Source organism: Seriola dumerili, unplaced genomic scaffold (assembly GCF_002260705.1).
Source record: "Seriola dumerili isolate Sdu_G_001 unplaced genomic scaffold, Sdu_1.0 BDQW01000295.1, whole genome shotgun sequence".
In the NCBI taxonomy this organism is placed as follows: Eukaryota; Metazoa; Chordata; class Actinopteri; order Carangiformes; family Carangidae; genus Seriola; species Seriola dumerili.
Window position 1 is genome coordinate 880,534 of NW_019174550.1, and position 26,986 is coordinate 907,519.

At 40.9% G+C, this 26,986-nt stretch overlaps 2 protein-coding genes across 2 annotated transcripts in view; one reads left to right on the top strand and one right to left on the bottom strand.

The window, feature by feature from the left end:
• The window catches only part of nagk (N-acetylglucosamine kinase), an 8,951-nt gene extending 2,059 nt beyond the window's left edge, over positions 1-6,892 (bottom strand). The window contains exons 1-5 of the mRNA XM_022758370.1: positions 6,793-6,892; positions 6,233-6,317; positions 5,912-6,010; positions 4,078-4,219; positions 3,603-3,713 (exon numbers count right to left, since the gene is read on the bottom strand). Coding sequence (XP_022614091.1) covers positions 3,603-3,713; positions 4,078-4,219; positions 5,912-6,010; positions 6,233-6,317; positions 6,793-6,821 — 466 coding nt within the window. The 5' untranslated portion in view covers positions 6,822-6,892. The remainder of the gene's footprint in view (positions 1-3,602; positions 3,714-4,077; positions 4,220-5,911; positions 6,011-6,232; positions 6,318-6,792) is intronic.
• A 2,007-nt stretch (positions 6,893-8,899) lies between these two features.
• On the top strand, positions 8,900-25,147 carry LOC111231357. The gene is made up of 5 exons (XM_022758416.1): positions 8,900-9,232; positions 20,287-20,610; positions 21,327-21,423; positions 21,519-21,691; positions 22,657-25,147. Exons 1-5 carry the CDS (start codon positions 9,176-9,178, stop codon positions 24,058-24,060), a joined length of 2,055 nt encoding a protein of 684 aa, XP_022614137.1. The 5' UTR covers positions 8,900-9,175; the 3' UTR covers positions 24,061-25,147.
• The last annotated feature ends 1,839 nt before the right edge of the window (positions 25,148-26,986 follow it).

The window sequence follows — 26,986 nt, forward strand, 5'->3', positions numbered from 1 at the left end:
GGAGCTCCTTACCCTTTCCACCACAAACAGCTTGCAGCTACCGTTCTTCTCACACGCCAAGTGAATCCCCAGTCTCCCGGCGGCGACTCTCGCATCTGTGTCCTGCCCTCTGTCAGGGTGGAGCCAACAAACCCCAGTCGCCAACGAATGTAGATGGGGGGGCATGGAAAGGGTTGATGAAGAGGAGGCTGAGGTACAGAGCATGGAGAGGGTGAGGATCATGTGGTTACAAGTAAAAAAATGAAAACTAGTTTAAAATAGAGGTTTTTGTGTCAACTTGCTCAGGGTTAGTGTGGTGATGTTGTGGTTCACCTGTGCAGTTGAGCCATTAAGGGCTGGTTTTTTTTGGTTTCTTTTTTTTTTTGTAGAAATATGTTTAAAATAATAGGCCAGGTTTCCACCCGTTTAAGCTTATTGAAAACAACACAATAAACCAAGTAAAGAATTAATGTCAAAGAAATGTGTCTTTGTTTTTCCTGTTATAGAATCTATTCATGATCAGCGACCTGTGGTTGGGGGGATAATGCAGGAGCAGGTTCAGCTTCAGATTCCAGGGTTCGAGCTGGTTGAACCTGTAGATATGCGTCACTGAAAGGGTCTGTAGTCACTTCGTTGTATGTTGTGATGAATCTTCTCCCAAGCTCTTGACCTTTAGTCTGGGATGGAAAAAAAAAATGATTGTTTAAAGTTAATAAGTTAGGAATTTACACTAATGGTCAGACATACACTGTAGCTTAGCTCAAAGACAGGAATTCAGGCCTACAGTATTCAGGGAACTGGGTTCTACCTTGAACAGCTTTTTGTCAGCCACGTGGTGAAGAAAAGATTCAGATCCTTTAGTAAGAAAAGTCCTCAGTTGAAAATATCAATTTAGTAAACGACATAATATTAACAAAAATGTACTTAAGCTAAGAAATCAATTCACATGACATGGCCCCTGTGACTGTTATTGGGTTGTTTCATTGTCATCGCACTGTGTACAGCTGAGCAGCATTTTACTGTGGTAGTATCTGTAAAGTGTACCATAAGTAGCAAAGAAATGGAAATAGTCCAGTGAAGGACAGTAGGTCTGTCAAATTATAGCACGATGCTTTGGAGGTTTTTTAATAAATAAGTAGTAGTATTTAAAGAAGTAAGTGTTAATAAGGAGACTTGTTGTATGCATGAGGTGAGACAGGACTTTGGTAACGTAGCAGTTGTGGCTGGACTGACATGTTGGTGCCCACTTCTGTTGGATTGATGACAAATTTGCCTTGGAGGCTGCAAACTTACATGGAAGTCAAAACTGTCAGACACAGCAGAGCTCTGTTCTTTTTAAAAAACATCTTTTAAAACCTTCTCATTTCAATTCAAAACCACACTAATAAAAACAAAAATATAACAGCCACTATTGGGCATTAATGTCAACACAAAAATGTGTAAAATTAAGAAAAATCAAGCGTGTTTACCTTCAGGTGTTGTGAGGGAATCATCTGATGGTTTTCTGACTCCCTCTGGCAGAGTATCACAGCAGTGAAGCTGAACTGAACTGAGGAGCCAGACTCAAGTGGGAATCTTACTGCTGTTGTTTTCAATCAAATTCTGTTTATTTCTATTGATATTTTTCATTCTATTCACTGTGGCAGCACACACAATTACTGCTGCTTCCTTTACATGTCTGTCCCATTATTTCTGCGATGTGCGAGCGAGGTGCTGTGCATTTAAACAGAAAGGCTGTGAATCAGCAGCAGCCTGTGGGGCAATGTGACATGGTAGAAACAGTCCAAACACTGACACAACTTGTAAAGCAGTATCACACCTTGCTACTTTTTTTTTTTCCTTTTTTCCTGTTAGACCCAAATGCATCATGTTTTTTTTGTAAATCTGACTGTCTAATATAAGCATTATAGTCTTCAAATGACAAAACCTGTTGCATAAAAATTGATAAACAGCAAATGGCTGTGTTGTGAATAAAGATACATCAATTATTATCTTAGTGCATGCAGACCCAAGAAACTGAGTTGCTTCTTGTTAAGTTTCTGCATCACCATTGAAGAAAATGCAGACACTGTGAGTGTCTGCCACAAGCAGGGACGTGGTGTAACAGCACCATCTATTAGTAAACAACAAAAGTGCAAAGAAGCTGCGAAAGAATGAACAATTTTCTCTGCCAGTAATAAGTGGACATATGAACAATTAGCATTTTTAAACCTACACTTTTGTTATGGAACTTCAATTATCTTTTGGGATCAGAGATTAATTTACAACCATGAATTAGTTTTCTGGCAAAATTAGCAGTATTTTTATTAAGAATGTCAAATGTAAACAAGTGTTACAAAGGTGCAAAGATTTGGAATGACAGTCAAATGAAAGTAATAGTTCCATTTCAGAATAACAGCTGTTAAACCACCACAATCTGGAATATTTCGACCACTCAATCAATCATTATCATTATCATTATGATAAGCATTATTAGCAATGATAATAGTAGTACATACTGGCCAGTACACGGTATTCTCATTGGCTGCTGCTGTTGAAAGTGTGCTGGTAGAAGACATTGGTGTTGGCTGCGTAGTCCATAGTTATCTTGGTGCCTACACTCTGAGCCCCAAGACTGGCGCCGCCGAGGGCCGAAGACTGCCGCAAGATCAGGAGGTTGTAGCCACGGAAACGGCCCTTGAACTTGTCAGATATGCCAATTTATCTAGGACCTCAGTGAACCCTAACAGAGACAGAGAAAGAGACACAAAAAATGAGGCTTCTTGCTGTACAATGGCTTCATCCAAACTTCCACTGCTGCACCTCGCTTTTCTGAGGGGCCCCAGGGACACTGACCTGGCTTCAAAAAATCCCAGTCCTCTCCAACATAAACCCTCACACAGGATGGGCAGCCGAGGTCGCCACTCAGCAGAGCTGTAAAGAGCGAAAAATTAAGAGATTTGAGAAATTCAAATGAGTGAAATCACAGCTATGTACTGCATGTGTGTACGTCTGGATGTTTACCTCTTGTGCTGCGGGTAACACTGCTTCGATGTGTTTTGCCAGGGCTTCCCTGCCTGAGTGAACACATACCCGACACAGAGCGTCCCCGGCCTCCGCGCCTTTAAACAAATAACACAGTTTTCAGTTTAATTTACTAATTAATATTTTACTCTCTTTAAACAAAATGAAGCAGGAAGGGATGCACCACCCACCTTCAGCTAGTTTCTTGCAGAAACCGGCAAGTGTGACTTCCGGAAGTTTCTGTAGAGGTCCGGCAGCATGCCCATCAGATCTGACACTGGGTGAATGCCATGTTTGTGAATGTGCTTCCCTCAGCGTCTCCCTACTCTAACTTGATTTTATTATATTCATAAATTGAAACATTTTTTAATAAGAGCTGTAAAGTGATGATTCAGTGACTTCTGTTGCAATCTGACCTGGAAAGTATTCCTCCAGTGGCTTTTCTGACATGGGTGATGTCATGAGGGGAGTGACCAGGTTGTCTTTGCATCAAACACCGTCTTCACCGCCAAATGAGCCATTCCAGAACCTGAAAGACACAACACCAATAAAAACTGTACATTTCTCGATTTTTAATGCGCAGTGTGTCTGTGTTTGCATTTGCGTATTGCCATGGTTACCCGATCCTTCATCACCCATCATGTGACCCCAGCCTCCACAGCCGATGTGTGAGCCATCAGGATTGACTAACTTGCAGTTAGAGCCGGTCCCTGATATCACTACTACACCTCCTACAAAGGAAAAAAAACAACGATGACTGCCTGGATCTCATTAAGCCATAAATTATATCACTTTTCTACAGCCACACCTTAAAGAGGGTAAAATATTCAACCCTTGCCCTGTTGTGACATGGTTAGGTCATGGTTTTCTACTGTTTCTTTCAAATGTAAATTTACATCTACAGTAAAATAGGTGCTAAACAAAACCTGATGTACATATTTACATGGTAAAATTTGTTGAAAATAAAAAGCATATGAGACTGAGATTCAATTCTGTGTAAACACAGCTAACACACACGTCTTTAGCACTTTTTAGTTTAAGTTTTGTACTGAGGCTTAATTACAATATAAAGCCAAAAAGAAAATGGCTAGTTACCATGATCGCTGGCGGTTGCCACGGCGCCAATGGCGTCAGTAGTGATGAAGTAGTGCTGGCTGAGACTGGGGAAGCGTTCCTTCATGAGAGCGATAAGTCTGTCAATGGCATCCTTTTGCTCCCCTCCACTCAGAGACATACCCTACACACACACACACACAAACACACACACACACACACACACACACACACACACACACACACACACACAGAAAATCAATGTTTATTTCTTTATTAATTACTTTCATTAGAGGTCAATAAAAAGCATTTGTGTGTCACGAGTGCAGCTGGACCAGTGAGTATAGTGGTGTTTGGAATCCAGTCCTGCCTCCACCTTGGCTCTCTGGACCTATGTCATTGATGGTTTCAATGCATTTATCCACCCCCACCAACTGTAATACACACAGACACACACAAAAAATCTATAATATAATAATTTAGTTTATGGGCATTTGAATTGAAACCAATTAAATAAAAAACACTGTAGCTAAATGTATCAGGCAGGTAGGAACCACCAAACTCCTCTTTTTTTACCCTTGTACCAGCCTTACATTTTTTGTGTCCTACATTTCTCCACTTGTCCAACACCAACTACCTCCATCCCTACTTCTGCTCACCCAGTGGTTGGAGGATGGTCCCTCTGTCTCTGCCAGGACACTTCATCTCCTGACACTAAAATGGCCTTGGAGTGGCTCCCTCCACTAGAGACAGGGGCAGAGGACAGAGGGGATGAGAAAAACAGAAAATCCATGCATACTGTTCATACCAGGGAGGCAATAAGAAAACGTGAAGGAAAACAGATATACATTTGCTGTGATATATAAACTCATGTGAGAGAACAAGGACACAGACACTCTTTATTTGAAGTGCAAAGAAAAAGCTTTAAAAAGACAAAATTTCACGTCTACATGAAAGAAATGCTGTAAGTTTAAACGATAGTGATCACGAGACACACACGCGCACATAACAAAAAGAAGCTTCCTGGTGTCCCGTCTGAACTGTCACATAGTATAATCGAAAGCTCAAAAGTATATTTGCTGTTCTCTATCACGTAATTTCTTATTGCCTCCCTGGTATGAAACAGTATGCATGGGGATTTCTTGTTTTTTCTCATCCCCTCTGTGCCCTGCCCCCCTGTCTCTAGTGGAGGGAGCCACCTCCAAGGCCATTTTAGTGTTCAGGAGATGGGAAGGTCCTGGCAGAGAAAGAAGGACCATCCTCCAAACCACTGGGTGAGCAGAAGTAGGGATGGAGGTCTAGTGGTGTTGGGACAAGTGGAGAAATGTTAGGACACCAAAAAATGTAAGGCTGGTACAAGGGTAAAAAAGAGGAGTTTGTGGCTTCCTTTACTGCCTGATACATTTAGCTTAACAGTGTTTTTATTTAATTGGTTTCAATTCAAAGCCCATAAACTAAATTATTATTATTATAGATTTTTGTTTTGTGTCTGTGTGTTATTACAGTTGGTGGGGTGGATAAATGCATTTTTAAACCATCATGACATGGGTCCAGAGAGCCAAGGTGGAGCAGGACTGGGATCCAAAACACACCACTGATACCTCACTGGTCAGCTGCACTCGTACCCACAAAATGCTTTTTTATTGACCCTAATAAAGTAATTAATAAAGAAATAAACATTGATTTATTCAAATCTGTCAATGGCATCCTTCTGCCCCCCCCCCCTCAGAGACATACCCCCCACACACAACACACACACACACACACACACACACACACACACACACACACACACAGAAAATCAATGTTTATTTCTTTATTAATTACTTTCATTAGAGGTCAATAAAAGCATTTGTGTGTCACGAGTGCAGCTGACCAGTGAGTATAGTGGTGTGTTTGGATCCAGTCCTGCCTCCACCTTGGCTCTCTGGACCATGTCATTGATGGTTTCAATGCATTTATCCACCCCCACCAACTGTATACACACAGACACACACAAAAAATCTATAATATAATAATTTAGTTTATGGGCATTTGAATTGAAACCAATTAAATAAAAACACTGTAGCTAAATGTATCAGGCAGGTAGGAACCACAAACTCCTCTTTTTTTACCCTTGTACCAGCCTTACATTTTTTGTGTCCTACATTTCTCCACTTGTCCAACACCAACTACCTCCATCCCTACTTCTGCTCACCCAGTGGTTGGAGGATGGTCCCTCTGTCTCTGCCAGGACCTTCCCATCTCCTGACACTAAAATGGCCTTGGAGTGGCTCCCTCCACTAGAGACAGGGGGGCAGAGGACAGAGGGGATGAGAAAAACAGAAATCCATGCATACTGTTCATACCAGGGAGGCAATAAGAAAACGTGAAGGAAAACAGATATACATTTGCTGTGATATATAAACTCATGTGAGAGAACAAGGACACAGACACTCTTTATTTTGAAGTGCAAAGAAAAAAGCTTTAAAAAGACAAAATTTCACGTCTACATGAAAGAAATGCTGCTAAGTTTAAACGGATAGTGATCACGAGACACACACGCGCACATAACAAAAAGAAGCTTCCTGGTGTCCCAGTCAGAGGGCTGTCAAAGATAAGAATCAAACTCCACTACTGGCTCTGCTAATACTCTACATTTCTGTATGGCAACCGCGAGAATACGAATAAAAGCATGCAACATGCACTAGCCTTAACTTATAACTAAACTAAAACAAATGTGAGAAAGTTTTATAGTATATTTTAACTCATTATCACCCTTCTACTCCGCCGAACACTGATGCCATGTCTCGGTTCCTGTTTAGGTCCAGTCAGTCCGGTCAGTGCGAAAATATCGCGAGAACACGCAAATTAGGTTTCCACCTGCAATGCAGACTGATAACCAGTAGATGGCAGACGTGTTTTGATTTGTATTTTCCTCACGGGGGCAGATATGTTGAAATCACCTACAATCTGATGCATCAGCAGAAGTGGTCACAAACGAAAAAGATTAGGAGCCACAATTTAATCTTCACAATGTATTTTATTAGTGTATCATATGTTTTTGAATGAAAATATTAAACCTAAAAGTAACCAGTAGCTATAGCAGTCAAAGAAAATGTAGAGTAATAAGCACAATTTTCTTTTGAAATGCAGTGTAGTGTAGAAGAAGACTGCAGTCAAAAATGAACATACTCAAGTAAAGTACAAGTAACACTAAACTGCACAAGTGAACAGTACTTGAGTAAATGTACCAAGTTACTTTCCACAACTGTATGTTAGTCACCAATGTTTTTTATGATGCTATCATGTGACAAAAATTAATAACAGGACAAGAAGAGACATTTTTAGTGTTGTGGCCAATTACAAACCCATTGTGAGTCTTGACTCATTGTCTAAAAATCCATACTCACTGTCAAGAACAACGCTGTTAGAGATCTAGCACCATCGGGTTCTGGGCTGAAAACAGGAACAACATTTTTAAGTGAACTGCCAGCAGGAGGCATCTGCAACACATTAATTTGGGGGCCAGCTTCTCTTGCCAACACAGGCTGCTTACAAAATACTATCATTCCTTGGCAACTCAAAAGTATTTCTGTAGTTGAAGTAGGCCTATATAGAACTACAAATAGTGAGTTCACAGAAATCTGTTGACATAAAGAATTATAACACTCTTCTACGAAGTTTTGAGTCCTGCTGTAAAGACCTACAGTTTATTTAGACTGCCAATATACTGTAATCATCACCTGTTGTTCCATCCATATATTAAGCATATATTTTACTAAAGTGCGTGTATCAGAGGTGAAACCATCAGAGAAGTTATACAAGAGTGAGGAGGTGGGAGGAGAGGAGCAGTTCGGTGCGCTCACCACGCGCTGCTCACTTCTCCTGCAGGGACAGCGCTGCATCAAGCGCCGTACAGTTACTACAATAACGGATGTACTCATTTCAAAATAAAAGTACATAATAGGCCACATTATATCAATATCTTTCTTTTACAACATATCCATCCTTAATTTGATGTTATGTATTTTTACTTTAGAACACTGAAAAGTAGGGTAGTAAGGTGAAGTAAAATAAATATAATTTTCTGATAATTTAACTTCCAATAGGCATTTTAGGGTGTCTTTTTAGATCAATACCACCCTAACCCCCAAATTTAATCCCAATAAGCCTGGACCTTTATCAGGGGAGGGCCTCTATTTGGGATTTGGGGTTGCCTGCTATGCACAGTTGGTTATTTGGGCATCTGCAAGGCTGGATGTCCAACAAGGCAACATGGGGAACTGGCCCAGGGCCTCAGACCTTCAAGGGCCCCAAAGGTTTCAGGTTTTTGTGGTCATTTGATTAACTGTAAATATGTTTGGCAATACATTTTACACTTTATCTGCTAAAAGTACAATGTAAACTGAAATGGCAGGGGCCTTAAGGTGCCCGTGAGTTAAAATCTGGTCAAGCTTTGGTTGTTTCAATTAATCTTATGTTACAAGGTGCATATAAATAAATGTGTCCTTCAGCAAGTTACAACAAAATAATTACATCTATTAATTACTAATACTAACTTGTAATGCAAAGACTGTGTCTAAAACAGATATCATTAAGGACACACAGCTAAGTTTTTTTTGCCCTGGGGCACCTTGCAGGGTTAAGTTGGCCCTCATTAATTCTATAAAATATATATTCTTTAACTTGAATTGAGTGTCCATGTCACTATTTTTACCAGTTAGAGTAAGTACACACATGTAAAGTACTGCTGAGCTTTGCACCTAAACTGATATTGGTTAATGAGGCCTTTATTGTGGAAAGCCCTAACCGGAAGCTTCATGTTATGTATGAATTGTGACTTTGCACCGGTCCAACCCTACAGGAGGAGTGAGAAGCGACAGATAGGCGTCCCGCCGACTACATTTAGACATTATTTAACTTTGTCGGGACCACCCAGCTGCTGTTTGGACCTGTTTTATTTCCACCATGACACCGTTAACTGTCCGCCATCGTCACCGTGAACGCGTTTTAACGTCTGGGGAGCGGAAGTGAGAGAAGGGGAAGTTGTTTGGGGATAGAGGAAAAATAAACCCCTCAAAGAAGAGATTTTCTTCTGTCAAGTTCAAGCCAAATTTCGCCTTTCTGGAGGACGGGGGACCCTGGAGTTTTTGTGGGCATGGACACCCACGTCAAGGAGGGACAACTTTATGTGCAGCATCAAAAGTTTGGAAAGGTAAGTCCAGGGGAAAAAAACCTGTTATTTTGGTGGTACGGTTGTGGCGTTGACAGAAATGACCCTTACAAAAAATAACTGTAGTCAGTGACCCCATAATAAATGTTTTGTAGATGCTATAGTTATAAAATTAAAACTATAAGACAGCATAGAATTATAACAGCAATTTCTTAAACCAGTAGTATACGAGGAACTGAGATATTCCACGAAGCTCTGTAAGGTCAATAAAAACTAGTTAAAATACTTCTCAGACATACAAAAGCTCTCTGTAGGAGAATTAGAGAAATACTACAGGAAACTATCTACAGCAAGTACATAAAGTCATTTAAAAGTCACTGATGTCCATCATAAACAGTTTAAATCCTTGTAGTAAAGTGTAAAAGTGATGTACAAGGTGGCAGAATTAAAGCGTATCATCAGGAACATTATAGAAATGTTTAAGTACCATATGAGACAAATTAAACATGTTAATGTCAGTTTAGGTAAAGATACAAATCCCCATAATAGTATTATCCGTAGGTATTTTATGAAATGTTTTATTCAGAGAGATGGAAGTGTCACATTAAGTCTTGAAAACGTATTGAAGTCACTGACAATCTCCTACTCCCAGTTGTAAGCCAGAGAAGAGCATTTAACGTCACTCACAACAATTAAATAGAACACATATTGGTACAATTACAGACCAGTCACTGTGCCCAGTGTCTTCAAAGGAAAACCTAATGTAGATGTAGATGTAATGAGAGGAAGTTATCGTGAGTGTTTTACTGATCTGCCCTTGTTTTGATGTGGTGGTTTGGAGTAAACCTGCAGTGCATCTGTACGCGTGTGTGTGTGTGTGAGTGAGTGTGCATGTGAATGTGCTCATGAGCTGGTAAAACCCTGGTGAGCTGGTAAACTTCAGTATATGTAAAAACATTCAAAACCAAAGTGGACTAAAGCAGTTTTTGAGAGTAAATGAGGACACGGAGATGGAGAGGATAGGTTTGAGAGTGATTGTTGATTGTGTGTGTGCGTGTGTGTGTGAGCTAGTGACACTTCACTTCATCAGAGTAGCTAACAGAGCTGCATGATGAAAGCTGTAATATTTTTATCACTGTTGCAAGATGACTTTCCATAACAAACACAACAAAAGGCTGCAAAATCAGACCAGCAGAGACTCTTAGAGCTGGAAAGTTGAGACAGATCTTGTTCACAGAGGTGACAGACATGTTTCCACTTCATCTCAGCTGCATATGCTACTGTTCATCATTGCAAACGCTGTCAACAAGCCACCTTTATGTCATCTCTGACTCTATGTGATCACTCATTTGAGTGTATTTATCACATGGGCAGGACTGGACACTGGTAGATGACAGTGATAACACCTGTGTGTGTGTTTTATGTCAGTCCTTAGCCTCCATGCAACCTTGCCTTTAGTTTCAGAGCACTGCGGAATAAGAACTCATTTACTCTTTCAGATTTGTAAAGGGGGTCTTTGTCTCTCCGTCTCTATCTGGTCATATGACATGGACCAACAAAACTTTCTGGCCCTACTTCCTGCCCTGAAATCACCACTCCACAATAGATATTCATACTCCCCAAACCCACTTTCAATGCCTTTTATAAACTGTTTACAATAGAAAAAGAACAAACAAAACCTCCACATTTGTAAAAATAATGTTATCTTTGCACAAGGGAAATAAAGGCGCCCAGACGTGGATGAAAACATATCAGAGTAGAAAATGAATAGAACAGGAAGCTGAGTGTTGGCTGATCTGTAGTGTTGAAACTGGTGTGAGGTTAGCATGGTGAATTATGCAATCGTTAGCGCTGTCAGTGGACATACACATTCACACATTAGATTCGTTCCCATGTGCATGTTCGGAAAATGTGACTCAAGAGCGCAGCAGCAACATCCGACCAAGGATTCTGTTTCTGTTTGTAGCTGCTGTTTTACAACATGTCAAGTAATGGCCATTACAGAGTTATTACAACAGGCTGTGAAGAAGTAAACTACCAAGCTGCATCTGTGTCTACAGTCCATACAAGAAGTTATTAAACTATCTCTATGAGAGCTGACATGATTAATAAATTAAATTTAGTTCATCATCAATTGTGTTAACTTTTTTGTTATGCTCCTGTTTGGAAGCTCTCAGCCCAGTTTGGGAAACACTGTATGAGGTGATTGACATAAGAATCAACTGACAACAATTTGAAAAATGATTAAAACTGTCCAGCATTTCTATGTTCCAGCTTCTACAATGTGCAGATTTGTAGTATTTTATCTCATATCACTATAAACTGAATCCCTTTGTTTTTTAAAGTCAGTTCAAATAAAGCAAGATTTTAGGAGATGATGGTGATAACGAGCAGAGTGTTAACAGGAAATGAAGAGAGAGGTGACTTTCAGACCTTTAGGCAACCAGTGCACCCCAAACAATCACAGTAGCCATTAGATGCAGCCTTAGCCTGTATCTGCACTAAGTAATTACACTATAATCACAGTTTGCACACTAATATATTCATTGCAAATAGTCATTAATTAAAAAATAGATTAAAGTTTTAAAAAAAGGTTAAAGTCTATGCAGCAGAGAGAGACATCCTGACTGGTCCAAAAGCACTGGATCCCACATTTCCCATAATGCAACTCCACATCGTCTTCGGTCAGACTAAATGTCCACTTCTTTCAAACTCCACGCGTTAATTTTGTATCGCAGGTTATCTGTTGAAAATGAAAATGACGACAACCCTGATGATGCCGTCTTAAAAACACCGTCAGAGTCGTGTAAGACGTCATAATTCTGCTCGAACAGGCTGTGAGTGATTCTCCTCGTCACGAGTAAACTGAACTTCATGTGCCAAATTGGTGAGGTGCACCTTTAATCTGAGAAAGTTGAAAAGTTAGAAGCAGTTTCACCAAGGTGTCCCAGACTCCTCTCAAACACTCCTGCAGGACACAGACCAAAACATATTTGCTTCCTCCTGCGATGTTTGACGCACACTACATTACAAAGGTATTCACAACATCCGAAAGCATGACTGTCTCAATCACAATCACATCTGAACATTGTTGATGTGTAAAGCATGACAAATATTTGGGCTGATGTGGATGCTGGGCTGCTTTCTAAACTGCAGTGGAGATGTTTAAGAAAGCATTAAACGTGGTGATATACTGTGATAAAGCTAGAAGAAAGAGTCCTACACTTTCTGCTGGTGTAATTAGTTTTGACATCTGCAGCTACCGTTTGATTTCATCTTGTGGCTAAAACATGCGCAGCAGAGAGATTGTGCGAGATTTAGAGCAAAAACATCTGTCTGTATGTGCATCTGCTTGCCTGCCACACATATTCAGATGCAAGATGCTTGAACCAGCAGTTTACAGTTCACCTGCACCCTGCAGAAACAAAAAGCCTCTAGCCAGGTGTTGATGTTGCCACTGGCTCTGTGTGGTGAAGGTACTGCAGACGATCCCTCATCAGCACTTAAGACACCTTCAGCTGGGACTTAACCAGACGGGGTGTGTCAGGATAAAGAAGTATTACACTCCCTGAGGCTGCTAGATTTACACCACAGTGTTTCATGTCTAAATTAATAATTGCCTAATGGATTAATGGGATTGGGTGTCAGAGCTTCTTTTCTTTTCATCTCTTCAAAACAGACAGTGTCTCAGATGCTGAGTCATATTTCTCTGAAAAGAACTACCACATCATTTGTAGTATGAAGAACTCACTATTTATGAAGAAGATACTACACATAGGAAAGTGTCTAATTCTCTATATATACTCTGCAGTCGATGTGTTTCCAGGAAGAATGGTATATTGGATATTATACTACTATAATATTATACTATTACTATAATAACAAGCATTCATTTTCAGTTGTAGTGTTGTGTCCATAGCCACACTGTATTGACCTTTTCCCCTCATGTGAGTCACTAGTTAATCTAACTTTGCACATTACTTTATTCACAATAATTGCCATCTACTTGTAATTGCACCAATATGTGATCTGTTAAGACGACACAGTCGCTGTGGCCTGAATACATGGGTATAGTTTCTGTGGTGTTGATGATATAATTCCAGAGAAACAAAGAAAAAGAAGTCAACTGGAGAATTGACGCTGTAACAGAGGCGGTTTTACAGTAAGACTAGTGGTGCACACAGAGAACAATCAATCCTATTGTGAGCATGTCTTTATAGACCATAGGGTGATTTTCTGCTGTTGCATGATCAACGGATAATGAAGCATTTAATATTTTCACAAGCGAGTCTGTCTGATCTCAGTGCAGGGTTGGTCCCTCTCCTCTAAGTCAGTGCAGACATTAGAACATTTCAATACTGTTGGTTATCATTTAGATTCTATTGATTGTGTTTCCCATACTGCTTATCATTTCCTGTTCTTATCAAGCCTGATTTTCATTTTCCATTATTCAAGCGAGAAAAGAAACAAACATATGTTGTAAGCAAAACGTCCACCCCTTTCAGCAGATTGTCATAAAAATCCAATTAAATTATGAATATTATACTGAATTAATGATTTAATGTTTTCTGTTTCACACCATTTTTTTTTTTTTTTACTCGAGTTGGATATGACTTTCTCCATTACATTCAATTATTTTTAGACAGTGGTTACATTTTGCTGTATGATGACTTGACAAGCTTACCCACATCTATGAGTGCTAGCTGTTGTGAGCAGTACTGTGAACACTACACAGTACGTGTTGACTATTTGCATGTGGAAATGCAGATAAATATGATGTGGGTGAATTCATCCTTCAAACTCAAAGATAATTAAGATGCATTACAATCTATATATTTAACATAAAGGACAGTAGAGCAAGCTCTTTAGTGCAATGAGAACAACTTTCTCTAGCCTTTGTTCCAGGTAGAGCTGAAATGAGTTGATCAACAGAAAACGAGTTGGCAACAAATTTGATGATGATTAATGATAACTAATCACTGGTTCCTGGTTCCTGCTTGTTGTTTTTTCACTCCTCTAAACCAAGTATCCGTGGGGTTTCGGACTGTTGGTTAAACAAAATAAACTTTTTCAATATGATAGAACGATCGGGAAATCAATCAAAATCAAATCATCAGTAATCACATAGTAGTTGTTTTTAACTGTGTGTGCAGTTTGGGTTAAACTCAGAATGTAACACAGGTTCCAGTCTCAGCACTCACAGTATGTGCAACACCTGCACAATAGTACTTTGACTGTATGAAAATGTGGCATATTTTTACTTGATTAACATAAAGATGATAATCTCAAATTAAGTTAAATTAAGTGGATTTTTCTTTTGATAGACTTGGTAAATTTAAGACTCATTACTGTAGTTTCAAAGTTGTTTCATTCATATTTAAGCTCAGTCTCAGTTTTGGTTAATTGGTTTCAGTTAGTCAAAAAAAAGTCTTAAAACTACTAAGTGTACATTTTACTTTACTCCACTCGACTCTTCACAGCTTTCTACTGCTGTCCTCGCTGGGAGCCCTGACATGTTCGAAAGTTTTATTTTGTAGACACAGCAGAGGTTAGGGTTAGGATGGAGGTTAGAGCAGCAGAGCTCTGGTCAAAGCAGCCGTCTACCTCTCTCTCTCTCTCTCTTTCACACACTCACTTTTCTCCCTCATTCCTTCTCTCCTCCGCTTAAATACACATTACACACACATACACGGTCATACAGATTCCCTCTGTTTTCCTTTAACACACACTAATGAGAACAGACATGCTCCGATACACACGCACGCACGCACGCACGTACGCACGCACACACACACAGATAATCACACATATTACTCCTGCACGTGTCATTGAGGTTTGTCTGTGGCCAGTGGGAACATGGTTGAGTGGTTTAGTTAAATAGCATCATGACAGAGAAGATTCTGTGTTTGAGCAGTGACGATGAATGTGGATAAGTGTGTCCATCCATCAGACATGCTGCATTCAAACACATAGATACATATTGCTATAATTTTATAATATTTAAGTTACAGGTACTATCATAACTTAAGTCCTTACAACAGCAGCCTCCTACTGCAGTGTCATGGTGCATGTGTCGTGTCAATGCACGGTTACTTATTTGAGCAAACACATGAACCCGAAGGAAGGAGTCAAATTCTGTGGTAATTCAATCTTATTCTGAAATACAATATCTCAAAATAACAATATCTCAAAATAACACAACGAGAAATGATTGCAAAATGAAAATGTGATGTAAATGCATAAACAAATGAACACGCTGACAATCGTATGAAAAACAACACAACTTTGAAGACATGACAGAATCACTATCGCCATTGTTGTTTGTACAAAATGAATTCAGAAGAAAGTCAAACCACCACTATGTCACCGTCAGTGTTGAAAGGCAGGAAGAGCAAACGCAGCTAGCCTGAAGGCCTGTAATGTTTTTTCAAAACCCTACTGGATGATGCAAGACGGACGTCATTTTCTTGTATTTGCATTCCTTCGGCATTATATAAAACTTCCAAGTTTATAAAAAATATGCATGGGAGCCATAGTGTGTTACACTTGCTCAAGGGCACTCAAGTCCGATGTCAATGCCTTTAATGTCTGACACTAGACGAATGTACGTGACACTTAGAGTAAGTCATTAAGAAGCTGTTAAAAAAGAAAAAAAAAAAAAAACTCATAATGAATGTAAAGCAATGTTGAACTGTCTGTCATTCTTTTAGCTTTTTTGCTTTCCTTAATAATGTCGTTTTTTTAGATGCACATATAGTCCATCACTGAAGGCTGTGTATTGTTTTAGCAGTGAAAAGGAGAAACACAAGCGCACACACATGCACTTGTATCATAGCCGACTGAACAGGCAGGACATCAGTGAGGAAGTTTCTCTCCCTCTCTTGTCATGATCTTTTTTGCATAATTTCCACTCAGTGTATTAGTGTATGATAACAGTCTTTTGCCTTATATGGAGCAGCAGGTTCTCACATGCAGGAACACACACACACACACACACACACACACACGTAAGGACCATATTGCAACAGGGGTTAGTGCTTTACGCCTTGTAAGTGTACACTGCACAATTACGTTACTCTGTTGACTGAATAGAGTCTGCATGTATGCGTGCATGCACTTGTGCACAGCAACAGATGGTCCAGAACGGACCATGGGAATATTAAAAACAATACAAACAGATGCACGTACACATATGTACATACATGCAAAATACTGAGACACACCTGGACGCAGAAGAAGGAAGCAGAGAAAAATCCCGCGTGATGACAGGCCCACGCATTTCCTGTCCTTTCTGGCAGTTGGTGTGTGTTTAAAATTGATGAAGCTGGCTGTCAGGCATGGATGAGCTTCTGTTCTAGTCTTTTCATGTCATTTCTGCTTTTCTAGTTACTGTGACGTGTAGAAATTATCACACAGTTTTTGCAGCATATTAACAAATGAGGGTTAGATATATGATTGTGCAGCATATATGCCCCATGGCTACAGTTATATCAGGCCCATCATGCAAATACCGTAATTACACCTTCAAAATGAATCACTTGACTCATGTTTTTATGCTGTGGATGATGGTGGTGAGCTAATGTGTTGTTAGAGTTCATCCAGTTCATCAGCGGTGGAAAGTAAAAATATATATTCATTTAAGTACTGTACATATAGGGATAATTCTTGTGTCTTGAGTATTTATTTTATTTTTATTTAATGCTAGTTTGTACTTCTACTGCTTTACAGTTCAGAGGGAAATATTGCACTTTTTAATCTGCTACATTTATTTGACAGCTTCAGATTTTACAAACAAAACAGCACCAGCTCCAAAAAATGATTTTCATAGATGAAGCAACAGCACTGTATTTCTTTATTCCCCTATTGATTCTTGACGTAAAAGATCTGAATGCCGCCTTTAACACTGACAAGGCCAATGTTTGCTGTTAGAGCTTGACCAATATATTGGCAGGCTGACATAACTGTCCAGTTCAGCCAGTATATCTTGGCAGATATGCAAATAGGAACTCATCTTTTTATAGGCTGTATGTTTATGGATTTCAGGATTTAGATATGTTTGTTGTGTTAGATTTATTCATACTGTTTATAAGAATTGGATTTGGAGTGAAGTTAACTGTTAGAATTTAATCATTATCAGACTTCAGTACTTAATTGTAAAGTTTGTGGGGACTTTTCATAGAAGATATGTTGACATGTTCCAGTAGCAACCAACAAATATCCATACTGATCAGCCTGAAAAGTATCATATCTATTGGGCTGCAGTTCGTTGATTTTACAGTGGACACATAGGTCCTATCAGCTACTTGTAGGTCACTTTCAGACAGACTGGATCAAAAAAGAAAAGCTCACTGATCAGGGAGCATTTGAGGACCTGTAGTTGTTGTTGTTGTTCTTCTTCTTCCGTTAGCTGGATTTTCCCTGCTGCTTCAGGGACTTTCAAACTGCTGACCTTCCTGTCACAGGCTCAGCTCTCTGACCGTCAGGCAGATTCTGCTCCGCTCACTGAATGTAGGGGAAAACACACACACACACACTGAAGAAATATAGCTGAGATGAGGCATTGTGATGTGGGGCAGCAAAACAACACACACACACACACACACACACACACACACACACACACACACACACACACGTACGTCCACATGGTACACGGGATGACGGGGACTTACCAAATAAGTTCACTTCTTTTGTCTCATATAGTTTTACCATAATCACATGTAAACTAGTTTCTGTAGTGATTGTACATTGTCTCACATGTGGCGTGTGTGTCATCATGTCCATTGTTAGCGCTGAACATCTGGAGTCTAACATACACTTGCTGTGCGACTTATTGTTCAGTATTGTGTGTCATGTTGTTTGGTCATATCCGTGTTTGTTCCCTGAGGAGGAAGAGCTCATTGTTAACTCTTCCTCCTCACTGCTGTCACCTAGTTTGGAGCAGGTCATATTTTTAACGATCCACAATATGTCAGGTTATGTATTACTTGGTCGTGGCATAAAACATAAGTATGATATTTAACCTTAGGAGATAAATGAAAACATGTAATCCTAGCAGTTATAATTTGATATTTACTGAAGCTAGAGTATTTATTTATTTATTTTTAAATCTCATCTCCATTTTTTTTCGTTCACAAAACCTCAAAACAACACATATGGTTACTTCAAAATAACTCCTTGAGATGCATTCGACATCCTAAACCAGTGATCTAACAGAATGAGGTGTATGTGATTCAGGTTTATCTGAATCAGATCATTTGAATTTAACCTTTAAAATCCTGAATATAATCTGTAATTGCTCACAGGGGTGTGTATTTTGTGGTTCTTTCTGGTCTTGGGTGCAGATGAGTACCAGGTTTAGTTGCACTAAACTTTCCCTTATTTGGATCAAATTGTAAAAACCAGACAAGTGCGTGTTTTGATTTTTGAGGGGAAATGGTTCTTTTTTAGGTGACTAATGCTGTAACCGTGGTCCGCTGCTGCTGATTGAATGTAGAGGAAACGATGGTGTGTGCAACAGATCTGAGTCAAACTGCAGTAGATTTATCACCACATGCCTCCTACATGAAGCTTCAGTCAGCAGAGTAGAGGCAGGAGAAAGACCCGGAAGTATCATTTTGACTCATATCTTCTGCTGACTTCAAACGTTACCATTTTCTTTTCTCTCCTCATCAAGTTTTTATTATTTGTGGCCAACTCTACATTTTAACTTTTCCTTATTGCTCTCTGAACAAACCACATGCAAAATGTCAGGACAGAGAATCACATTTTCTGTTTCATGTTTCTGTTTTCAGCCTCCTCTTTTTCCTGTCCTCCTCTTCCAGCCTTCGCTCGCAGTTTTTTCTAGTTTCAGTTTTAGTTTAAATTCAGAAATAGCATTGTGACCATTTGCAAATGGGTGTGAAACCTCTCGGTTCGTTTTTGATTTCTAATGGCCGTTATCATTGCTCGCAGACCAAATGACTCTGGACACAAGTGGATAGATCTACAACCAATCAGAGCATTGAAACGTGACATAGCGCAGAGTAGAGGCAGTTGGTAAATAAAAATTTGACCAAATCCTGTCAGTAATACGGGAAACACGTCTTTTTATTCAACAAATGCTGTAACTGCAGTTGTTTGTTCTTCTTTTAGAAATAATATACCGTCCATTTTGTTTAATACTGTTGTCATAGTGTGTTTAACTGACCTCTCCACATCAGCGCCAGCCATCTTGATTGTTAATGAAGATGCCTCAGCGACGCTGCTCTGTCAGTCATCAAATCAAACCCGGCCCAGTTTAGATAAATGTTTGTGACCTGTCTCCGGACAGCTGGACATCTGTCTGAACAGGACGGGGGGCCAGACCGATCTGTGAGAGTGAATAAACATAAACGTACTTATTGAGCTGGTTTCCAGGCTCTTAACACATCTGTAGGTGGAACAAAAATGCTTGTTGCCATTCACACAACAGAAATTAATACATTAAGAATAAAAGATAGAAAAGTTCAAAAGGAAGTAAAAATAGGAAAACATAACAGATTATGCTCTTGATATCTGAAAATTAAAAACTTAAAAAAATCATTTTGACAAAGACAGATTTTCAAACATTATAATATCTTACATGCAATTTTCTTTTCTATATCACAAACTGAAAAAAATAATTAAGTTTTAACTAAGTTAAATATTGATCAGTATGATCACCTTATAAAGTTGATTGGGTCAACATGTTGCCTATTTACACATTATGCAGTGCAACATTAGCATTCATTCGTAGTTGTGTGTCTGCCCACCTGTATTTACCCTTCTTTTAGCTCCACTTTTGGTCTCCACCAACTGAAAAATCTGTGTCTTTAGCTGCTAAATTTACCAGCTAGTTGAGAACCAGCGTTGTTTGGGCAGCTGCCTGCAACACATAAATGAGTAATGACACTGAACCACAACATTACAATTGTAGGATGTAAAACCAAAACAATAGTCTGAAAGATGCTAAAATGCTCCATAGAGATGAGGGTAACTGCATAGTTAAGTAACTGACACCTTTCACATTACACATATTCTGTACTAGTATGAAAAATGTTAGCCATTGTAACATTTATTTATTTTTCCCCTGTTAGAAATGGAAGAAGAACTGGTTTGTCCTGTACCCCGCCAGCCAAAATGGCATCGCCCGCCTCGAATTCTACGACTCACCTTCGGGCGGAGGTGGCGGAGTCGGTGGAGGCACGGGAAGCGGGTCCAATGAGAAAACCAGGAAGCTTGACAAGAAGATCATACGCTTGTCTGAGTGCATTTCCATCCTGCCGGCGCTGACGGAGAGCTGTCCCAAAGAAAACATGTCAGCGTTCTGCGTGGAAACCAATGACAAGACCCACGTGTTTGCTGCAGAGAAGAACGCCACCAAAGACTGGATGGATATCATGTGTGACATCGCTTTTCAGGTATCTCCACACTTTTCCTCTCTTCAAACTTTCAGGTATGAGGATAGTGTGTCACACCAAACAGGGTGGCCAATGCCACAGTGTGTACAGTGTGTTTGCTTTATGATTCAGTGTTTGCATTGAGTGACTAAAACATGAGTGGATGTGTGAGGTTTTTTAAGTGCAAGCTTTCATTGTGTGTGTGTGTTTTTTGGTCTATCTACAAAGTATTTTTCGTGCTCTCACTCTCTCTGCTCTGTGGTCTTTTTGTCTATTGAAACAAAGAAATACAATAATCTTATTTTGGTCAGAAAAAAACCGAAGAACTGCTGCTTTAAATTAAGTTTTCAGCTGGGGTTGACGTTTAATTCTCTGTGTTCGCATTTGTGTATCTGTCCTCAAAAAATTTCCCACATGTCCCTGGAGTCTCAATGCAGGCCATAACTTCTATTGCGTGCACTTACACACATTCACATGAACATAACACACATTTGCAGAGAGGAAGCCGGAGGGAGTTTCCAGGAGGAGGACTCCATCCGCTTCACTCTCTGTGGCACAGAGACACAACTCTTTATTTCACTCACTATCTCTCTTTGGGTCTCCTCTGTCCTTTTAGTGGTAATACTGGAGGGAGCAAACCCCTCCATGTAATGTGAAGAATACAAATTATTTACTTCTAATACTGATTCTTTCTCAGCTGGTTGATTGTCAGTTTCTCTGTGTGTCTGTGTCCAAAGGGAGGGGGTGGCAGCAGCTGTACTGCTGCAGACTCAAATGGAGGACCCCAGGACCTGCAGATGTCTGAAAACCTCATCTACTACTCCAGAGAGGAAGGTAAGGACACAGAACAGTCTAGTCTTAAATCATTTTAAGATCTCAAGAAAATGTTGCAGTGCAGAAGATAATTTTGATTATCTTCCCCTTGCAAGTGAACGAGTTCTGGGTGAGCATTCAGCGTACTGAGGCGTCGGAGCGCTGCGGACTGGTGGGCAACTACTGGCTGAAAGCTGAAAATGAGGTCTTGATCTTGAAGGAGCCAAAGACCAAGAGGAATATCCTGGTGTGGCCCTATAAGCTGCTGAGGAGATATGGGAGAGACCGGGTGGGTGTCTGATGCACTGATAAACCCTGTGCTGATGGGAAATGACACAATGTCCTTTCTTCAGGGATCAGAAATGACTGATGAGACCTGAAAACAAATTCAGGCAGGGGAAGTTCGGTGTGTTAAATTTAAGCCCAGACTGCAACGGTTGATCATAGTTAGGAAGTGCTGAAATTACTTTTTTATAATGGTGTGTGCATGTGGTCAGAGCCTCAGTGTCAGAGATATTTAGTTTTACAGTCTGCGTTTTTTTTGTTGGTTCAAAGCTTGAGACTAGGATCTAAAAATGACTGATGACCTTTAAAGAGGATGTTGAGTTTATCTACATGTGATGTTTATTTATGCATTTGTCAAGACTGATACTAACTTGATGATATGCACAGGCAAGTTAAAAAGAAGATATAACTTCTTTGATCTGTGTATGTGTATAGAATTGAAATGAACGGAAATGGAAAGCAGTGAAGCAATACAATATATATATATATATATATATATATATATTGGTATATATATATATATTGATATATATATATATATTGTTATATATAAACAATATACAGTATTGTAAATATACGGAACGGAAATGCTTTCCATTTCCTTCATTTCAATTCTATACACATACACAGATGAAGTGACGCAATCACAAATATATATATATATTGTATTGCTTCACTGCTTTCCATTTCCGTACATAAACAAAACTGAAAAGTTCAGTGGAAAAAACAAGCAAGCGTTTTTTTAACGCCAAGAAAAATGATAAATGAGCGATGACTGGGAAAGAGTGGAGGAACTTCTGCGACTAGCTTCCATTACTTCAGCCCCATTTTGGCCTTTCAGACAACTCTGTATATATTTATTTAGTCACACGGACTTGGACACGTATTCAGCACTGTTAACGTTTCCTTATTTTGTCCCTCACTCCATTTCTAACCATTTCCTTTTTCCTTCTTTGCATCTTTCTTCAGGTGATGTTTTCTTTCGAGGCGGGTCGGCGCTGCGACTCAGGCCCCGGCAACTTCACCTTTGAGACCAAGCAAGGCAACGAGATCTTCATGCTGGTGGACCAGGCCATCCAGTCACAGAAGGCTCTGGTTGAGGAGCGCCACCTCAGCTGCCCCTTCAACTTCGACCCCGACTGCCCTGCGTCGCTGCAGCACATACGCAACCCTGGCGGCATGACGGGAAGTGGTGACAGCAGCAGCAGCAGCAGTCGGGAGGCAGATGGCGATTCAGGCGGCAGCAAACCGGGGTCTGCTGATGGGGTGCTTGGGAAGAGAGAGGGCGGAGACGGAGGAGGAGGAGGAGGAGGAGGAGGAAGAGGGCAAGGAGGTGGAGCAGCAGGAGGACTTAAAGGCAGGAGTTTACCAGAGCCACCAGCCATGTTGGGGGTTTTGGTAGGAGGAGGGACCCCTCCGCGGTCTCCAAGAGGGCAGGCATCAGCAAAAGGTCTTTCCTCAGCTGATGAACAAGCAGGTCTTTATTCTGAACCAGCTGACTCGGTCCGCCTGCCTCTGCACAGCGCTGACTGCCTCTACTCCGACCCGGTGGACAGCATCAAGGGCCAGAACCAATCCAGCAACCCATCCAGCCCTCCAGTGCCCACCCCACGCCTCCGACCAGTAGGAGATGAGTCCTCAACAGGTGGTGTCCAAGGGGATCAGCACCACGCAGGCACCAATCACAGGAAGCCACCAGACCTGTACTCGCATGTGTACGACCGGATCAGCCTGGAGCTGAACCAGAAAACAAGCGCTCTGAGTCTCAACGGGGCTGCAGGGGGAGGAAGAGGGGGAGGAAGAGGAGTGAACAATAACAGGCGGCCCCCAGGAGGCCAAGCAGAGGGGGCTTCATCACCTCCTGGTCCTCCTCCAGAGCACATATATGATGAACCAGAGGGTTGCGCCAAAGGAAGCACAAGCTTGCCTGCTAGTTTAGGGATGACCATTTACGACGAGGCCCGTTTGGAGGTGGGGGCCCCGTCAGGACTGGAGGGGAATTACAGCACCCCTTCCCACGGGAAGCCTGCGGAGTCCCACAGACACTCTCCTCCGCAGCTCGCACCGATCCGTGGCACTCTGTATCCTCCAGCTCCAAGGGGGCCCAAACCGGTTACTGCTCCCAAACCGGGCAGGGGCATTTTTGGTCGGAAGGAGCCGGTGCCACTGCCCCCTGGGAAACATGGAGGTCCTGGCAGTAATGTGAACAACAACAACAACATTTGGGGTGGAGGAGGAGGAGAAGGAGAGGAGAGGGAGCTGTACAGCAAAGTGTCTAAACAGAAGCCCCTGCCCGCTAATTTGTGGTATAGCCAACACCACCAGCAGCTGAGATCACCTGATATCATCTATGACAACTTGGGAGATATTTGACATTTTAATTCTACATGGACTGGAATGAAACGTTTACTGCCCTTTTTAAAAAGAGGAGAGAAAGATGATGCTGATAAGCAAACCTTTGGTTGACGCCTTTATTCTTGGAGTTTTTGTGAGGACTGAACACATTTTCTCTTTTCCATCTGTGGACTGGAATAATTATTTGAGACAGTGGATTCATTTGGAGTGGATTAGCTCACAGCTATGAGAAAACCACATTATGACTGAGTTTTGTGCAACTATTGTAGGGCCACCCTCTGTGTGTGTGTGTGTGTGTGTGTGTGTGTGTGTGTGTGTGTGTGTGTGTGGATTTGAGAAAGAGAGAGTGAGTGTTTGCATGGTCAAACCCATAATTGGTGTACCAAGCCACAGTGTGGTTGGAGCCAGGCACTTCACTTGAACACACACACACACACACACACACACACACAGAAACGGTATGGATTTGCCAAAAGGAGCTGGGCCTACAGGCTTCACTTTAACAAGCTGAGAGAGCGGCTTGGCTCCTCTTTTCTAAAAGTCTGCCATGCTTATGAAGTGACTGGGAAACATGTTTTTGCACTGCTGCTTTTCAGTTTCTCTGCAATATGAGACAATGTGACAACGAGGAGTTATTGTTTGACTGGTGTGGAGTATCTTTGGTTTCTAGGAGTTTACCAAAACAAACTGGAATTTTTCTGTTTATGTTTTCTGGACTGATTGATTATCTTTATCCAAGCAAAACAGGGAGATATACATTTTCAGCCCAGGACACTAATATGCAACATGGTTGCATTTTAGGATCCACTAAATGGAAAAACATTGTTGCTACTGTTTTGATGTAAGCATGAAAAGTGGGACTTAAAGACCTCATCTGGGACATATGTGGCTCATGAAGGGGCTATAGGGTCACAAGGTCCTCATGGGGCCACTGAATTACCTGCACAAGATAATATTATTGAATCCTTTGTCTCTATGTACAGATAAACTAAATATCAAACTAATCAATCCCCTTCAATGTGTCAAGACTGTATGTGTGTGTATGTGTCACAAACAGCTGTGCTGTCTGTAATTATAACTAATAATAAATATGGCTCAGAAAACAAAACAAAGATTTCTCAATAGTGGATCTGTACACAGGAGAACTCTGTTAAATGCTGCATCACTACTTCCTCTCTGTGTGTTTGTCTCATCATGACCCAATCAGACACAGATTTTTGCGTTTAAAAGACTTCTGTTCTGTTCTGTTCTGTTCTGTTCTGGACTAAATGGGACAGTAAAACAGTCTGACCTCATCCTCCACCTCCCTCCCTCTGCCACGCTCTGTTTTTGTTGTTTCAGTCGGTTTCCAACCACTTAATCACACCGTTAAAGTTGAGCCGCGAAAACGAAACAAAGACTTTCTTTCTTACGTTCTTACTTCCTTTCTCCCTCTCTGCATTAATTCTGTTGTTCGGTTGCTGTGGCGACAGTTAATGGCGACTGGTTTGCGTCGGACACGCTGTGCATTTTAACTGCAGAGAGATACCGTTAGACGAGGGAGGGAATACAGGATGGAAAGAGGAGGGAAAAAAGGGGAGATAGAGGGAAAAAACAGTTAATTGACATGTTGGAGAACGCAGCAGAGAAAAAGGGGAACATGTGGGTGATTATCCTGAGCTGAGGATGAGGAAGGAGAAAAGAAAGGGACGTAAAGAAGGAGAAAACAGATGAAAAAGATGCTGACATGATGAATGCTGGCTAGATGAACCTGTCTGTGTCTGGTTGGCTTACAAACAGGTACAGACTGTTCCCTTCACTGCTGCTGCTCTTTATCCCCGTCATCCGTATTTATCCCTCTCTTTTTTTCTGTCTTTATTTCCCCACCTGCTGCTGGAGAACTTTCTGCACAGGAAACTTCTCCACAAGTGACTGAATTGCAGTTTGAGGGTAAATTTCCTAACTCTGCCCCCCCCACCCCCCCACCCCTTTCTTTCAGACAGAGTAGGGGAAGAAAAACAGAAAAAGAGCGACGACAAACTTCTGTCTTTCTCATTAAACTCCGGATGAACTCATTGAAAAAAAAAACAAAACATAGGAACAGTGGGGAAAGGGCACACACACACGCACGCACGCACCCACACACACACACACACACACACACAGACGCACATGCACACGCACGCACATGCACCCACGCACACACACACGCACGCACGCACACGCACCCACGCACACGCACGCACGCAGGCGCACACACACAGTAGATGGTACTGTTTTCATGCTCTCAACATTTGCTTCTTGTTATGCTTCAACACTTCCCTGTTGGAATATCCAAAACAAGTTGTTTACACATTTACAGTCAGCCTGTGTGTGTGTGTGTGTGTGTGTGTGTGTGTTTGTGTGAGCTGAAGACTTTGACCAAATTCTGGTCATAAAGTGAACTGCATGTTGCTGTGAGAGTGAAACCTTGAGTCTAAGTGCTTCTTCAGTGGCTGCTACTGTGACTAACCTGAAATGACTTCTGCTCTTAGAAACAATGTTTTTTTTTTTAAGTGTTTGTGCTTCATTTGAGAGTTTTGTGTCTCATTATGGTTTAAAAGCTTTCAGTAGAGTTTCTATTTTAAATACCACTTGAATCATTCATTGGCATAACATACTGATTGGAACCTCATAAAACCAAACTTGCCTTTCAAACTCTTAATGGTTCAGATCTTATTCCTGTTACCAAAAGCTGCTCTTCACTTTCTGTCACCTCTTTCCTTCCTCACATTTCTCTCATCAGCTGCTTTGACCTTTTATGTATATGCAGAACATTTCAACTGACTGCCTGATAAAAGTGTTTGTGTGTTTGTGTGTGTGTGTGTGTGTGTGTTTGACAGCTATAGACGAGTCTATGTGTGAAAATGTACAAGCGGGCCTGTTGCTGTCAAGTGTGTTCTGCTTATGGTATCAGGGTGTCAGT